This window comes from Falco naumanni, chromosome 3 (assembly GCF_017639655.2).
Source record: "Falco naumanni isolate bFalNau1 chromosome 3, bFalNau1.pat, whole genome shotgun sequence".
Taxonomy (NCBI): domain Eukaryota; kingdom Metazoa; phylum Chordata; class Aves; order Falconiformes; family Falconidae; genus Falco; species Falco naumanni.
In genome coordinates, this window is record NC_054056.1 from 66728993 (window position 1) to 66747887 (window position 18895).

The following is an 18895-nucleotide window of genomic DNA, read 5'->3' on the forward strand; positions in this document are numbered from 1 at the left end:
CTGAACCAACAAATTTATGTTTAAATAAAAATTTCCACTGAAGTAAAAAAAAAAAATCTCTAGAGTGTTTTAGTCATTTTACTATTGTTAGAAATGGCAAATTGTGGTTATATATTTTAGGTGTTTGCAAGAAATTATTCTCGATGCTTCACGTTCCCTGCAATTTTCAAGACAGCCAGCAACTAGTACTCTACAAGAGCTTTGCATGGGTATAAGTTGTGTTGTGCAAGAATTTTTGTTCCCGTTACGGGTGGGGGAGGAAAGGGAATGTATGTGCGTATGTGTGTGAAGGTATATAGATACCTCCTTCGTAGTAATGTTGTGAGGAATCCTCATAAGGCCTATCGTAGCCTTGTTCAGGATACGACGGTTGCTGATAACCGTAATCATTATGACCTACATCAATTCGACAAGAGACAGGAAGAAACGTTAATGGCCTCTGAGTGAAAATCCTAAAAATATTTCATTTCTCAGAAAAATGAAAAAAATTTCAACTGGATATACATGAAAAAGAATTTTCAATTGTATTAGCCAAAGACTTATTAGTATGATTTCCTTTCATATTGAATTAACATGTGACAGGAAAAAAAGGCTTAATGCAGTAGTTTTAGCAACACCACAGCAAGGGATGGTCTTAACCTTCTGATAATCCTTGTTGGGGGGGGGGGGGGGGGGGGGGGGGGGGGGGCGGGGGGGGGAAGTACTTTATATTTCACTCAAAAAAAAAAGAAAGCATTTAGGCCTTTCACATGTAAATAACTTGAATTAAATTAAGATTGAACAAAGAAAGAAATTATCATACTTTGTCTAACACCTGTTCTGCTGATCTCCAATTCAAAAGCATATGCTAAAAGCAGTGTGAAATACAACAAATAAAACTCAATGAAGTTATAAACCACAGTCTACATTAAATTTCACTTTTAAATGACAGAACAGCAACATTCTGTTTTCTCTACATTACAAACAAACCTTCCTTTTCAAAGACTAAAGGCATCTCTGATTAAGAAACCAGTATATGCAGTAAGCACCCCACCCGCTATTGTTTTTAGAATACATTTTGTCTTACAGATGACCAAAATATATCTTATTATTAACTTGGTCAAGAAGACAACCCAAAATTTTGTTTCAAATTGAAATTGAATTATACAAAGTATATAAAATTTAGAGCAAAACTTTAATATAAAAATAAGGAAAGAAGAAAACAGTTCTAAAACTTAGCAGTCTTTGCAATTAGTTCTGCAACTGTACCATAGGTTATTAACTGAATCTAGTACAAATATGTCACCTTATATTCTGATATAACCTAAGTCTTATATTTTCTTTATGTTCTGTATAAAAGTAATAATGAAGTAATGATAAAGAATGAATCTTCAGAAGGAATAGGTCTTAGAGAAGTAATATGTGCTACCACAAAGCTATTGATACTAACATCAAATTGCCCTTAGTACAGTAAATTGCCCGTAATCATTTAAAGTTCATGCATATAACAGAAGTTACACAATGAAAGCTTAGTAATTACAAGTTAATACAACTCATAAAATAACTCTGCACATGTATCTCCAAAAACAACACACGTAAGCTTATATAGACATGGCTTGACATATTTTAAGATCAATTTAATAGAAATTAAAATTCAAAACAACTTGTATACTTTTATTTGCAATGAGTAGTTGCTTTGGCAATTACACAGCTTTGTATAATTTTTTTTAAGTGTTAACATCTACCACATTCCTTGAACTTCATAAGATACCATTAAGTTGCACACACAGTTATCAGAGTAGTCATGAGTCAGCATCTTTGTTTTCTCAGTCTCTGCTCAGCCTAAAACCAGGTTAATTGCAACTTTTCTAAGTTATAACACAATCTAACAGCCTTCAGCACTCTAAATTCCAAGAGGCAGGACGACAGATTTTCGAAATCTGAAAGTTCCAGACTTGTCTTGAAAGTACTGGGGGGACTTCTAAAGAGGATTCACAATTACAATCTCCTCAGGGCAGGGACCATTTTACTCCTTTGTAAAAATTAAACTAAAGGCCCATACCATAGCAGCTATAATACATTTGCATGACTTAAAAAAACTAAACACTACATTAAAAAATAGAATAATTACAGGAAAACCACATCTTTTTAGCAAGTTTTTGCACTTCAGTAGAATTTTTAATAAAAGGATATTGCCCCCTCTCTTATTTATAATAAAGTTATGACTGTTTTAATTAATCTCAATTATACCAGATAAGCTAAGAAACCCTCCACACTTTTAGATAAACCAATTACAGAACTTCATTTTTAAATACTAGAACTGTTGTTAAGAATTTCAGATGGGAATATTACAAGTTACATGCTTTTAATACATTGTAAAATTAACTAGTCATACTAACTCGAACTGTAGTAACAATTCTGAATTTGGAAAGTTTTGTAAACGTGAGGTATGATAAGTTACTATTCTTGCCTTGTTCCCTAACTTTGGGCATAGGACTACATTAGTATTGGGCAGGTATAGAAAATGGGAAAGTTAACATTTATGAGAGATTACCATCAGGGTAATATTGCTGGTTCATGCCTTCTGGAGGACCTTGTCCACCATGACTGTATTGGTCCCCATAATAGTCTTCCTGGCCTGAGTACTGCTGTGGTGGGCCTGAAAAACCACAACCAGTCAATACGTAAATAACTTGTTTTCTCTGTTATAAAGCCTGCTAATTTCTGATTTTAGTATGAGAAATATTTCTCAAATGTACTCCCCACCCCTATTGTTGCATTTCAGACAACATATGTAATCTGGTTTACTTAAGAAAAAAAATTATCTATATATACATACACACAGTTTGGCTGCACTAGACTGAGCACATATATATATATATCAAACTTCAGTTTTGAGCTCATTTTAGGAACATGTGTTTAACAGACTAAGGTGTTCAAAATAAAGTTATTTTTTTCTAAAAGGACTGGAAAGAAAAAAGTAAAAAAGAAGCAAGATTGTGGAACATTGTTCTTTTTTGTAATTGAGCTAATTCAGAACCAAGCAGGTACTCTGTTCCTTTTCTGTTCCTATCACTTAAATATCGAAACAGAATTCTGCATCAGTATATCTGAGATGTGTATTTTTAGATACTTTTTGTCAGAAGGAACTCAAAACAAGAAATACTTGTCTTCATGTTTCATGGTGATACCAGTAATCTGTTGCTGCAAGAATCACCCTTAAAAGGGTAACAAAAAAACAAAAACAAAAAAAAAAAAGAGTCTGCAAACAAAGACTGTGACACCCAATGATTTGCCCAAAATTTGGTGTATGAAAGAAAGTGATTTAAAAATAATTTTAAAAGACTGTTATTTAACATCAACGTTAAGAACACTGAAGTGAAGTCCTACCTTGCTGTGGTGGCCTGTATGGAGGAATCTGTCTCTGACCCATCATGTGATTTCCTTGGTTAACTTGGCCCATCATTCCCATAGGAGGCTGCTGCCCCTGGTAATGCTGGCCACCTGCTTGTGGCATGTTGTATTGCTGGGAGGGAGGCTGCTGGTGCATCATTGGACCTGTTAAAGGAAAAGTAGTAACTATGTCTTAGGTAACACATGACTTGTAATTAAATCTTTCCAAAAGAACATGAAAAACCCAACCTTTAAAAATGGACCAAAAAAGGCTCTGTATTTCTAGTGCTCTCATATGGATTTGCTGCTTCTAGACCTATGCAAATGCAGGCAATCAACTACAACTAAATTACAAAAGAACGTGTAATAGTACAATAGAACCCAGCCTTATTTAGGCTGCTTTCTAGATGATTTTTCTTCAGACTACATAGACATCAGTTTACTCATGCACAAAGATAACTGAAACACTTTTACCGGTTTTTTGTTTGTTTTAAAAAGTATCTGTAAAGAAAGCATATATGAAAACCTGGTGGTGAAACCTCGGTAAGTCATAGAAAAATTATTTAACATTGTTAATTCTGGGCATAGTTTCAATATGTACGTAGTTGTTTCAGGTCCACCAACAAGCCACTTCACTGTTATCACAAAATAAACAATTTTATTTAGCTTGTAAAGACAAACCATGAGTACCAGTGAGTTAGGCTATCTCACAACAGACAGTATGCAAAGGCCCACAGGTATACATGCTCCACCCACCACTAAACAGTCCCAAGCAGCCTGTAGCAGAAAAATCTTCTTTCATACCACGCTGAACCAAGTTTCTATGAACCAGAGGAAATAACCAGGAAAGGTCAAGTATTGTCCATGTTTTATCAACTGAGAAAAATCTGATTAAGGCTGAACTTGGGGAAAGGCAAACTTCAGTAATGAAAACAGACAGTTAAACAACATTCTACTGATACCACACAGCAATGAAAATTGTGATTATGCCACCTCACTGTATGAGATTGTAGGTTAGGTTGATACAGCTATTTAACAAAGAACAGTTTCCTCACTTGCTCTGTAGTGCCACTTCAGAAAAGTTATTCCAGTATTAAAAATATGAGGAGGGAAGAGTTAAGAAGTTTAGCTCCTTGTTACAACTTATTTTTATAATAACAATAATTCAAATAAGTTAATACATATTGCACACTTTATAATGGTGAAACACTAAGCTTTCTGCCCCTCCCCCCGTTTAATTTATTATACAAACTACAAAGTAGTAACTAGTCTCGCTAGAAAACAAAACAAATCAAAACACTGAACTCACACAGACACTCCCTTAAAACCTCATCCCAGGAAAAAAAGCAAAGGATCACCTAGTTTTCTGTATGCCAGATTTTGCCATCGCATTTAGCGTTTTTAAATAACTAGATGCTGGAGCACAAGCAGGAAGTCTTATGTGAAACCACACTACTGGAAAATTACCTAGATACAGTCAACACTGACAATGGATTTATGTACGGAAAGGAATACAAAGACACTTAGATCCTGTCTGTGTGGGGTAACAAGAGAAAGTTAAGCCAAACTAATTAATGGTATGAATTCAAAGTGCGTTAGTTAAATCCCATTAAACCCCTGTGCAGAATTTCTCAGTGAGTAGTGGCCTTAGTTCTGTTAAGCTTCATTTTCCTCTGAAGACAAATATTGGCCACTCTTAAAATGATCCAGTTATACTTCTACCCTTCAGCATGGCACTTTGTGTCCACATTTTAGAGTAAAAAAATTATTTAAATTGAAATACTTTGATTATTTTCCACTTAGCAAAAATAGATTTCACTTTTTGAGCTTCTGAGCAAGTAGGTAATTTAGATTATTCCATTTCACTGCTCCTCTGTTTGGAGATACTGAGAAACAATAGGCAGCCTTAGGAAAAAAAACCAAAAACTTGTTGCCGTAATATTCCTAGATCTCAAGAAAGCTTGTTAATTAACAATATTAATATTAGTCACAATACAATGTGATAAAATGTGTTGGGTCCCTATGGTGCAATGTAGAGGTTCGCTGTTTGCTTTTTAAATTAGAACTTCATTAATGCTTTGTAGAACCACAATGAGAATTCACTACCCTGTACTGTATCAGGCCCTGTACTGTGTTAATAACAGAGTGCCTGGCTTCCTTCCAGTTTGGTTCACATCTCTCTTACTAAGAAGATACCCAAAAGAAGAACCATGGACTCTATTGTCTCATTCAACAGAATCATTTTATGCAGTAGTTTTGAGGAGAGAGGGAACTCTGAATTTGTTTTCTTTTGAAAAAAATCAAGCCTACAATAATGCTACATTTATTCATTATATAATGCTTCATGACATAAAACAAACCTAGCATATCCCTTCACAAGACCCAAGTCAAAAACTTAAGACCATTAGTTTATGATCTAAGACCTTCTAATATTTGTAGCACACTTTTACATCCTGCTTAAAATACAGCTCTTGAATGCCCAATCAGGTCACAACAAACTACGTTCAGTGGAAGCAGTGATCTCTTCCAGACTTAGATAAGGCTTCACATACAGAGATTTACAAAACTGTGCGCTGCAAACGAATGCTCACTGCTTTCAAAAAGTCTCCTTAGAAACTCATTTTTGATGAAATTCTAGAAGTATTTATTCCAGAGAGGACAAATATCCAGTTTGTACAGAGTCCAAAATGAGTCCAAGAAAATAGTGTAGAACTATCCCTGTAAATAAGCAAGTACACCAGAAGACTACTGTCTTTCCAAGAAACTATTTTAACTTTGGTAGCGCAAAATTATAAATGTTTCTGTACATTCAGAAGGCAGCCTTCACTCATCAATATACTGGAAGCATTCCTAGGATAAAAATTTGAAGAAAAAGATGCTAAGAAGTAATACTGTAGGTCCTATGAGGAATGCAGACAATTTTGGTAGTCAAACAGGCATCTGAAAAATGCACGGCGCAGACACAAATCAGTCTTATGTAATAAGTGAATGTATAAAGCAAGTCAGACAACAGGTGCAAACTGAAATGCTCAGTTCAATTTAATTAAAAATAGTCTACATTATTAGGAATATTCAACATTTTCCTCAACTCTCGTTTCAAAGTTGTCTACACTTACTAAATGAAAAAACCTGTCTCTGCCCTAGCCAGTGCCTCATAAGGACTTGCACACCGGGAAGAAAAGGTCCATAGATTTAAGTGAAAACGGGCTGGTACTTGATCTTCTAAGTGCAGTGACCTGGTGGCAGTCTCCTGATAAGAAATGACTTCAGGAAACAGACCACCTCATCTTCAGACATGCAAGATGAACAGAAAGAAACAGAAATGCAAACTAGAAGCGGTTCTTAGGTAAACCTAACAAATCTGAGACTAGAAGTGCATTGAGGATGAAAGAGCTGCAGAAAAACTTAGCAGTTTAAAAATGTCTCCTCAGCTTCGTCTCTTCTGCTGAAACTCAGATACTGGTGGTGGACAAGAATAACTGCTGACACGGTTGAAACTTCTGAAGAAGCACAGAAGCGAGGAACCCCAAATGAACTGGTGGCTTGGCTGTTCCAATTGAAGAGCTATGGGAGCCTCCTGGGTATAACAAAAAAGCAACACTATACAAGCTACTGTTCCTTCAGTCTTCAAAAACACATTGGTTTTGCTGTTAAGAAGAGGTCTATTCTTCTGGCATTTCACAATGTGCGCTCGTATCAACAAAGCGATTAGATATCCACATCTACAGTATCAGCAAAGTACATCGTGCCAGATTTACCTGTCATTGCGTCCACTGTTACATAAATAACAATATATACCTAGCAATGCAGCAGTTCTCAGTAAAACTTTTTTGGTGTTGTTCTTCATGCTTACAAAAAAAAAAAAATGTCTGTATTTAAGTGATGGCGATAGCGCCTGCAAGAGCTAGCTGAGGAACTCTACCACAGGGTAAATTTCACTTCCAATTTTCTCAGGATTCTTGACAAAAACTACAATTCAGATGTACTTGGTCAAGTGAACCAAAATCTTAAAGGTGTTTTAACGTGAAGGCGGTTTAAGCAGTACCTCAAAACTCTTTTGAGGATACAACATTTTTTGCTACTCCTAATGTATGATTTAGGCTGCAAACAAAAGGTAGTAGAAACTTATCCACACTTGCTTACTCCACAAAGTTCTCATCTCAAACTGAACCATAGTTTAAGGTGTCATTTAAGAAAAAAATACATACAAATAAGTCACACAAAAAAATTCCTTAGTTACCAGCATCACCTTTCTTCCCTAGGGTAAAACGTGAAAGAACAAGTACTGTGGCCCTTCTGTATATCTTTGTTTTTTTCCAGATACAACTGCAGTGTCTTCTACAGCTAGACATCCTACAAATCCTGCTATAGCATGATAGCACTCCAGAATGTGGAGGCAATTCTGTTTCTCTCTAATAGGTTAGATGTTCAAAAAATTGAGACTGCCTTGCTTTGTCCATGACATCACGGCTACTGTAAGCAGCTGAGGTATTGAAACGTAACAGCCTCTGCTTACACAGGAATGAACAGATGGCAAGTCATTCACAAAAGGTCCTCAATGTTAGAAATTATTTGATCCTATCTGTCATACCCTGAACATGTTTGTATTTCAGATAACATTGGGTGTTTCTATCTTTATGTTCCCTTATGCAGACAACAAAAGAACAGGAATTCTGCACCTGCCTCATCTCTGCTGTCTCTATGATGTCTTCATATTTGCTTGGAATTGAAAGAGCTCTGAAACGATAATGAAACTTTTGTAAGCTTACATAAATGAAACTGTCATAAAAAAACCCTCAGCACCAGATTCAACAACTGGTCTTCTGCAAATGATCGAGTCAAAACGATATTCTCATGTAGACTTCACCTGTTAGAAGTAAACTAGCTCCCCACCCCCACCCCAAACAACATATAATGCTCATTAAATACAGACTGGGGAGTTTTGTCAACTTCACATCAAGTGCTTCTGGCAAGGGAACAGAATCCTAGCAAAAGGATCTGAGAAACACGTTTTCTGAGATGGCCAAGCTGTAAGTTCTTGGTCCTTACTTCTAAAGTATTTGAATTCTACTGCTTATTGTTATTCTCTGACTGTGGAAGATCTGTTCAACATAAATAAGAGGAATCTCCATGGAAGAAAAATCATGCTTACACCTCCCCTCTGAAAAGTAAAAATTTGGCAAGACTTGTAATGTTTCATTCAGCATAAGTAACTTCCCATACAAAAGCAGCAATGCACCCAGAAGAAAGGGGTTTCTTCCACATCCACTCAGCTCCTGCTGCTTCCTATCTTTTCCAAGAAGGTAGCCAATATTCCTTGCAGATGTCAAAGGCTGCTACAGTACCTTTTTAATTAAGAATAAACTACAGAATCTTCCATTTAAAATACTCTGCTTCCCACGTCCACAGTTACTAAAATTGGTCTTTTAACTGGACTATATAAACACAACACCATAAAAAATTTGCTTCTCACTTAAAATATTCCTGTTGTTAGTATTTTACAAACTAGTGCAAATCAATAATATGTACAAAGTAGAGACAGAAAATAAATCCAAAAATGAATTCTGTTACTATGCATTTTTTCTTAATTGGCACTTTTCTCTAACACCATCTGCCTCAAAATGTATATATACATCAAGAAGCCTTGATCAAGATCAAAAGTTAGATCAGAACTTTTCTGCAAGTTATGGTATCCATCTATTACACGATAGCGTGCTTCTTGCCTTAAGTACTGGCCTCATTCAGTACACAGTAGACTATTCACTGAAAAGCTATTTCAATATTTTTTTCCTCCTGATCATGTGAGAAGCCATACCTAGTCAAACACTAAAGACAGAATCATTAATTTACTCATGGGTTCTCTTATGACGCTCACCTAAAATGTCCAAATCTTCATAATGAATATACTTTCACAACACTCCTGTGGAATCAGATGGTATCATAATCTCACCATCAGATTCATTCCTCTACAGATGGGAAATCCATGCAGGGAAAGATTAAGGTCAAGATCATCTACTAATTTTTAACAGCCAAAACTTGAAATGCTAAGACCTTAGCTTGCAGAATATTCAGCATTATATTTAGCTAGTGCTGTTGTTAACTGACAGATACAGCAAGATCTTTCATTCTCAATATGAATCACCCCTTTAAGACAAAGAAACAAAGCATGCTTAGGGGTTCACAAATGTCTCCTGACAAGAATACTGAGGCTCAGAAATTCTGGTTCATTTCTGTTTCTGAATGTCAGCACAAACTATCAGTTAAGAAACCTTTCAAGTCATAATCTGTTTATTCCCTTTTTGTTAAACTACATCTCAATGCATCTCCTAGTAGCTCATTATTGTTTATTCACTTAGAAGAGGAGCCTGCAGCATCCATGCTTTGCCGAGACCTCTGCCCAGCCAGACTGGATCTTGGCTCTCACAGATTTCTCCTCCATTCTGTCCCCTGCTGTCCTGTCCTGGAGTCATAAGAGAGTGAAGATACAAATATATTTCCTCTCATTTGTCACCAAATTTCAATAAAAATGTAACAACTAATAGAAGAAAATGGAGGAAATTTATTAAGTAGACCTGACTGGAAATATTCTTAGGTCAAAAACCTGAGCTACCAATATGTAAAACACACACACCTTCAGACTTAAAGACTTCTTCCCCCATAGATATTTAAAATTTGACCAATTTGGGACAATATTTTCATTGAAACAGCAAATAGCACCTTGCTGGCATGACAATTTCAAAGCCTTACTCTAAAGCAAGGGGCACTGTACTCCTACAATTACATATGAAGTGCTCTATTTACTAATGCTTTTGAGAGATATTGAAATATTTTAAAGAATGTAATTCTTCATCCCACCGTCAGCAATGGCTCACTACTTCTGTGAAACTTCTGAAACAAAACAAATCAGCCGTGAAGCAGACACCTGGAATGGAAAGTTTTGGCCTAAAGGGTCAAAGTTTGGCAAAATTAGTTACCCAATGTGAAAGATTACTGTGGCCCTAAGTGCAGGCAATGGTACCAGCTCGTGTTCTTAGAGAACTTGCTCTTGTTCTTGAACCTATAATTTGGTTAGATACAGCTTTACTCCCCGAAGCCACTTAAGCATTATTATTTGTACAGAACACAAACCTTTTAAGTATCTTTCTGCCTAACTTCTAATGAGCAATTTTCAAGTTTGACAGAGTACTAAAAATACAGAAGGGAAATATTACAAGGAAGAGTAAAGAACACTACTTTGAGATGGAACAATCACTAGTCCCAAACTGTAAGCCAGTCACACAAAGAAAGACATTTTCTGTAGAGCTACTTAGGGGATAGCTCTCTCACACATACTGCTACCATATTTTTTGCTAACTCTCTGCAAACAAAAAGTTTCAAATGACCATGCATAGGACTTGTCCAAAGCATCTCAGGACATTTACAAAGTTACTCCACTGACTATTGCCCAGAATACACAGGTAACTTGCCAGTTCAGATACAGTAAAAAATACTTCTACTTGTGATTGATTCCTCTGCTGTTAAATTTTTTAAAAAGTGCCATTAACAACATGGACAAAGGACTGTGACTTCTCACTTTCACTACCAGTAAGAAAACTGCAGAAACAGCTGTTTTGTCTTGATTTATTTTCAGTCTCTCAAGTCTTTTTGTCTGTTTTGACCTTTTCTGCGATCTAATAATGAAACTGATTAGTATTACCTGGCCTGTTTGTGCACTCCAGGACCAAGAAGTATCTACATTAAAAAGCAGAGTTCCAGTCTCCAATGAGAGCATACTGCAGTAAGAACCACCTATGCCACTGGAAGTTTATTTTTTCTACAATGTCCAGGGAAAGAGTCTTAGGGGAAAAAAACCCAAACATGTTCTCCTACAGCGTCAGAAAGAGAGATGCTTCAGCTAATATATCCGTAACAGTTCATACGTACTGGGAAAAAAAACATGCTGTAAACTAGATAGAAGCATTTTTAAAAAAAACCAGTTCTGCAGTATGTCTTCTAGCAGGTGGTATGTCCACATCCAATGTAGTAGGAGACTTAACAGGTAAGCTGAAAATATTGCTTGCTGACTCATGGAGCACATTCATAAGAATATGCAGTATATAAACAATTCAATAATTTTGTCTGTTGCGACTCTAATGCAATATTTTAATTCTGCAATGTCCTTGTGCTTCAACAAGGACATTAACAGGACACATCATCTGTTTATGCTATGCAAATATCCTAGACACAAAATTAGTTTTGTATTTTACTATATACACAAGGACATCTCCTGAAAACAGTAGGGAGTAGCGGATTAGTTGCTGGAACTGAATTTTATTTCTTTAAGATTAACAGACATTCCACGCTAAAACAGCATGCAGCAGAGAACAAAGATTAATTAGGTATAAAAACCTGAGGGCTACCTGACTACAATTTTTCAGTTTACCCAAGAGACTGAAGAGTAGAAATGTTTTATCAACTTGAGCAATAACAACACTCAGGTAGAAGTGTAAAGTCTGAGAAAGATAAACAGTAGTTCAAACTTCACTGATGAAAGCAGATCCACTCCCAATTCTCAGACAACACCTGAAAACAGTTCAATTCTGCAAATAAATAAAAAGTCACCAACACATGGGAGAAAGGAGATGTAGAGTCCTCCAAACATGGATACAAATGCATTTAGAGAAGAAAACCTGTAAGACAAGACCTTTTAAAAAAGGTCTGTACCTGAGATGTTTGTTTTTTACAGAAGCTAACAAGCACCTCACTTACCTTGGTTTGGTTGCATGTTCATGTTCGGTCTGGGACCATAGTTGCCCATAGGCTGTCCCTGGCTCATAGTCATCTGATTCTGCACTGGCATACTCTGTGAGGATGGCACTGAGTGATTATAGCCTCCCATTGACCCATGGCTACTAGAAGGCATGTTCATGGAACTGTTTGTCATATTGAGTTGGTTAGGTCCAGGTCCTTGCATAGGCATGTGGTTAGGTCCTTCAGAAAGAAAAACAGGGGGAAATGTTCAACATTAAGTATCATAAAACAAGCAAATTAGTCCTACTGAATTATACAACTAAATAAAAGTTATTAAATACAACCGCACTGAAACAAAGCTAAAAGTTTGCTCATTACTTCCAAACTTCAAAAAAAAAAAACAAAAGTTAACAACAAAGTTCAGCTCTACTATGCAATACATTTTCTTTTGTTGAGCACGTGAAGCTACTAAAAGGTGTAAATTATCATATAGCTCATCTTATATCCATATCATACGTAAAACTAGTCTTTTTAGTACTTGCACAACACGCCCTGGATTTTACCTGAAATGCACAAGACCAGTTTAACAGCCAGCTTGGTAGCTCTATCACAGCTGCAATTGTTACAATAGCTCTAACATTTCTGTTTATTCAAAAAACTGTACTAGACACTTTTCTGAAAATAACAGTTAATACATTACTTTTTTTTCCCCAGAAGTCAGACAGCATTGACATGGTACAAATATATGTAGACTAAAAATGGCTGAAGGCATATTTAACTTGGCTTGAACATATAATCTAGAGCCAATATGCTGTATTTATGGATTACTAGGGTGGGAGATGATGAGTGGAAGGACAGCCAATAAATTATCAGCTCACCTCTTATGCTTGCAAAGATGCAAAGGAAGAGCAGCAACCTGTTCATATACTCATGAGGCCAACATCTCTTCACCCTTTATTTCCCCTCTTCCTGACAACACAGGTTAAAATTGGATTGTTCTCTGAATTATAATCTACACTCAATGGGTATTTTAAAAAGTGTAAGCATTACAATATCATCTGATCAGTTTACTCATTACTTTAGCTGGCACAAGTGAGCAGATACTATGACTAAAATTAGTAAGAGGTGTGATTGGATATAAATGACTAGTGAAAAAGGTAAATGAAATGCAAGGACTGTGCAAATGACAAGCACCACATGAAGAGTTTACGAAGATATGTACAACAAAATCATGTGACAGAATAGGTCAACCCTAAAAAAAGACAGGTGTTGATATATACCGAGGTCACCAAGAAGATGCCATTGTTGCCAAACATGCCACATTTTTTTGTTAAGCTACAAAACCCTAAAAACCACAGAAAACAGAAGAGGAGCCTAAAAGAAACTATGCCAGTAGAGTTGTAGGAATATAGTGGTTTGGTTACATATATACCCATGCAAAAAAAAAAAAACAAAAAAAAAACCAAAAAACACACACAACCCAAAACAAAAAAAAAAAAACAAACACCAAAACAATCACAACCAAAAAAAAAGCCATGCCCAAAGAAACCCTGCATGTGCCTTCAGATATAAACAGCTCCCGAGTCCTATCTTGGCTAAAGAAACAACTGCACTAATCTAGGACAGAACAAAGGCACAACTAAGGACAGAGCTCTACACAAGGTCAGAGAGGCAATACCAACTGACCCGCAAACAAAAAGATGCAGAAGAAAAAAGGATAATGATCAAGGAACACGGCTAGTAAAAGCCAACATGAAGAAACAGAGAGTAAGTTCAAGGATATGTTTATCATCTCGTCCTTTTCAAGACACTTTACTGAAATGAACACATCAGCTTATTTTATCAAGCTGAAAAAGGTATCATACATGCAGTTCACTGTTCCTGCAAAAAAGGTGAGCAGAGATTGCACAACAAATACAGGAAAAAAACCCAAAACACTCAGTTAACAGGATTATGATCACAACAGAGAACTATAGATGCCTATACTGTCCCATCTTCAATTCAACACTGCCTAACTCTTTGTCAGTCAGAATGTGGAGACAGCTCAATTCCAGAAAAGTGAGATCATCTCTAGTCATGAGATCAATCACCAGTGTGTTAAGTAAAACTAAGGTGAATCTCCAGACTGTAGTGCCAAGCAACTGCTAGAAGACTACTTTCTTAATTTCTTTTCTAAGAAAAGGAAGGAATACAAAGGGTTAGTACCAGAAAGTCAGGGTCTAGGAGTGGTTTTATCCCTTTCTGTTTAAAGGAAGAAATTTAATAATAGATTTCAGAGAGCTAGCCAAACACACAGTGGAGTAAGTTTTTAAAACCTGATAATGTAAGAAGCAAAACGGGGAATCCAAAAATCATTGTAAGACAGAAGTTGCAAAAAACAGACCACGTTCTCTAAAAGGTTGGTTTAAACTTCGTGTCTCGGGTAGCACCAAAACAGGAGAAAGCACTCAAAAAAAACTGACACAAAGTGTCAGGCATGAATATGTGCTGGACTCAAAATCAGGTAGTTTGATACTGAGATGCTAGAAGACAAGGACACAGGAAAAGCTAACACCACAGTACCAAAAAACCTTGCAAATGCAAAAATAGTAAGAAAACACTTCACAAGTTTTTTTTATAGTTTACCAAAATATTTTACAGGGTTCTCCTGCACATAAGGACACAACAGTTGGTTTGTTTGAGGTTTTTTTACATATGGATAAATGAAATGGAAAGAACAGAATACAAATGAAAGATGAAATGCCTATCTGCCATTAAAATAACTGCTTTAAATGCTGTACTAATTAGATTATTAGATTTGGTGGTATAATAAAGTTAGTGGAATAAGTATCTATCTTCACTATAAACAGAACTCCTTTTTCCTCTTAACCACTTACAGATAGTATCTTAGCTCTGAGAAGCTGTAAGCCAGCCTAAGTGCATCTGAGACTACACTTGCAAGAAGGAAAGAAGACTTTGAGAGAACTTGCTGGTAATACACAAGCACTTGTTATTCAGAAAGGTCACCTACCAGTGCCAGGACAAAGGTCAAAGAACCCTACAGCTAGTCTCACCTTTCACCTTTTTACATATGGTAAAACAAGTTCAAGAAATCAGGAAGACAACTTGCCACCAGCACACCCAGTTCATATCCTTCCAAATCCAGAACCACCCTTCACTTTGCATCACATGAATTCCCAGTCAATGTAACTCTCCAGTCAGAATTTTTTCAGGTAAAAGCCATTATCTGTCACAGGTACAGATAACATTCAATTCCACCATAGGCTGAAAGAGGTCTGTCATGACTGTCTTCCCCAGTACAAGAACAGAGACACTTGTTTGTCAGGGGATGCAATTAAGGGTCTCAGCAGCACCTGAGATCCTTTACTAACCAAGAACACAAGTACAAGAAAAATCACCCTTTGCCCTTTAGGTAACATGACAGCTCTATGGCAGAAGTTTAAAACAACTCGCTCTGACCATCACTAGGCAGTTATTTTAATACTCCCATCAATCCTTCCACCCATACTTTGGCCTGTGGAAGTCCCTACTCAGATAAAGCCTTCCAGAAATTCTTAGCTGCTATTTTTGAGCCTGGATTTTACTTCTTCCAGGTTGGTCAATTCCAGATTGTCAACCCTGGATTCTCTGTTTGCACATTACTAACTTTATTCTTTTTGGACAGCTCATCTCTTCAGATACTTAAGGTTTTGTATCTGTCTATTACAAAGCACCTATGTAACTTAGGGAATAAGTGCTGTATAAACAGAAAGCAAATGCATACGCTGTAGAACTTGCTACAAGTACATGTCTATGAAATACAGAAAGGCTCATATACAGGCAAACTAGCAATCACTTAAAAAAATATTCAACTATCCACTTAACAAGATTATTCTGTTCCTCCTTTTCCAACACCTAACTACAGAAGGATTTTAGCATGCCTTTCTGGTATTAGAGATGCCCTCATCCTAATCTGTTTATCTTTACATCCTCAGAGACAACCTTAAACAGAGAAGGAAAGGAACCGACATTCAAAAAAGGGAGTATGTTGGAAAAAAGGCTAAATTAAAGCTTAGCTGGAAACTGTATTTAAGTATCTGTTGAGGTGAATACCAAAACAAACCTATTTACCTTTCATGTATTTTCATAAGAGCTCTTTTCTTATTTTATCTAATTACAAAATATGTATGTTTAAGGAGTGACTTTTCTCTCCCATGGCTCGGCAGTGAAGTTATTATGCTCACATTGTGACTCAGTAATCCTTCTCCTTGGAAAAGATCATTATAATAACAATAATATGATTACACTAGAGGGTCAAAAAGACTGATTTGAGAGGCAGTGCTAGTCTCCCTGGGAGCTGATGAATCTTAAATGGATACAAGGACTCCAAAACCAGAATAGCTCTGCCCTGCTTAGGGAGCAGCATATTTGCTCCTTCCACTCCAAATGCAGACCATGACCAACAGGTATGATGAAACTAACTTCTTCTCTAGGTCTTTCATTACACTTCTTACACATGGCCTCTGGAGGCTATTCAGCTATTATTCTCAGAAAAACCATCACTATCAGGTCCATTTTATCAAGATCTGCACAGAAATTACGGACTACAGCAAGCATTGTATTTTTTACTTCACATTAAGTCTCACATAGCTATTTAATGTGTTTGCCGTCATGGAGCTTGTGACCACCAAGAGATGAGTTTTCAAAGACCTTTTGACAGCAGTTTTCTTTCTTGGAAGAATCAATACCTTGAAGAGCTTTTGTATGAAAGGTTCCTCCATACAAAAAAAAAAATGAAGGGGTCCTGAACAAAAGCAATCCTGGGAATGCAATTTTAAGCTGAAAACCAATTCGCATGAAATAGGCAGTATGACTTTATGAGTGGAAATTCCGGAAAACAGCCTCTATATAAAGAAGCAAGCTTTTCCAGGGCCTACTCCATTCTGATCTGACTGCTAAAGGGAATAGTTACCCCAAAGCCAGTACCGGTAGATACAAGGTGGAATTTTATCATCTTGTTTCACTGCTTTGCAATAAAAAGAAAAGTGCTTGGGAAGTCAGAAACAAAACAGTATGGCATAAAAACTGACTTAAAATTTACACCTAGAACAATAAACTGGAGGCCATTTCTTCACAAATCCCTTACGATTCAACACATCTTCCATAATAAAGAACACAGGATTAGCAGAAGCTGGATGACTCTGTATAAAAGCAACTTTTAAAAAAAAAAAGATTTACCCACGTTCGAAACACACTCTTTAAGATGTATCTATTTTATTATTATCTAATTATTTAGCTACAATGATTTCACATTATCTTTTTATGGAAGGATTTGTGTTCACTCAGCCACAGGCCAATACCTTTTCCCAATAAGCTTTCTAAAGCCAGCTGTACTGCACAGTTTCAAACAGACTAAATTTAGCCAGTTCTGTTCATCAGAGGAATGCTGTGTGTCAGCTACATCAAAGCCCAAGGGCAGCCTGATAAACACTGAATACAGGTCACGTAGCTCTGTAGCTAACAAACTCTAAGAGAGCTTGTACTCGGGGGCATTCAAAGCAGTTTTGTCATCAACAATCTAGTATCCCTTGAGCCCCCATGTCGTTTCAGTTGCCAGGCAACGCTGGTGTTAATGTCTTAGAGGAGAAAAACTTACCAGGCATCTGGCCGTTCATCTGGTTCTGCATGTGTGGTGCAGGAGGGCCCCCACCTACCATACCATCTGAAGACATGTTGTGTGAGCGTGGAGGTGGGGGAGGGCCGCTCTGACTCATCCCTCCCGGACCCATAGGCATATTCTGTGTGGGTGGCTGAAAGGAGACAGTTTAGTCAAACATGAGAAGCAGTTAGTCTGACAAATATATTATATGTACATATGGTACAGCAGTTGCCTATATTGTTCAGCATGGTATGAAAGAAAGCACTGAAATGCATTTCTTGCTCGTTCCGATATGTTTAATCCCTCCCAATATTAATTTTGGCAAAAGATTTAATTATTTCAATCCATTTTACATTAAGTATGACATGCAGACAACACCACAGCACCTTCAAGCACCGCTTTAAAATAAACAAAAATACAAATCAATGCCTCATTAAAAAATCACATCTGAACAGTTTATGATTGCTGGAGTCACTCCCTCCTACAGACTCAAAAGCTTTCCTTCAAAGCAACATTTGTCGAGCAGAAAAATAACTCTTCTTTGTAACTGTCTCACATGAACAATTTGTTGCTGTTAACAGACCTTGCACCAGGACACCACAGGTACAACATGAGATTAAAGCCTCTGAATGCTCACAGACTAGCAAAAATTTGCACCTGGGTGTGGTAAAACGTTTGCGACCTCTTCCCCTCTCTCCCCCCAAGCACTGAAGGCCTAGTTCGTAATTTCATGCCAAACACCCCCTACAGACTGGAAGCACATTAGTGCTGGCCTCCAAAGGTCCAGAGACAGCTGCCTAGAAAGGATGTTTTTGGCAAATTTCCTAATGAAATTGTGAGGAAAATAACTGAATAACCTTGAGAGTTCAGAGAGGGAGAGCAAGAAAAACAATAAACACAAGGGGGAATTTTTCTACTCACAGCAATGTAAGAAGATGCAGAAATAGCTAGTAGCCAGCTTTGTTTTACTACCAAAAAACACCTGCAAGACTGTACGATCCTCCTCACACACCTCAGCTTATTCAGGGGAATAAAAAAAAATCATCTCTGTGAGTGTGAACACCTAAGTCTCTGGCTTTTGAGGACCCTCTAAAACACCGTAACTACCCACGCAAAACCCCTTCAGTGAGACAACTGTGTGTATATTTTTCAACA

General features: G+C 36.9%; 1 protein-coding gene across 5 annotated transcripts in view; it reads right to left on the minus strand.

Moving 5' to 3' along the window:
• The window catches only part of SS18 (SS18 subunit of BAF chromatin remodeling complex), a 43603-nt gene that overhangs the window by 6887 nt on the left and 17821 nt on the right, over positions 1–18895 (minus strand). For 3 of the 5 annotated variants that reach the window (XM_040586776.1, XM_040586775.1, XM_040586778.1), the window contains 5 exons: positions 17738–17891; positions 12121–12342; positions 3370–3537; positions 2534–2638; positions 304–396 (listed from right to left, as the gene is read on the minus strand). In XM_040586776.1, coding sequence (XP_040442710.1) covers positions 304–396; positions 2534–2638; positions 3370–3537; positions 12121–12342; positions 17738–17891 — 742 coding nt within the window. The remainder of the gene's footprint in view (positions 1–303; positions 397–2533; positions 2639–3369; positions 3538–12120; positions 12343–17737; positions 17892–18895) is intronic. The other 2 variants (XM_040586777.1, XM_040586779.1) reach the window with 2 other exon arrangements.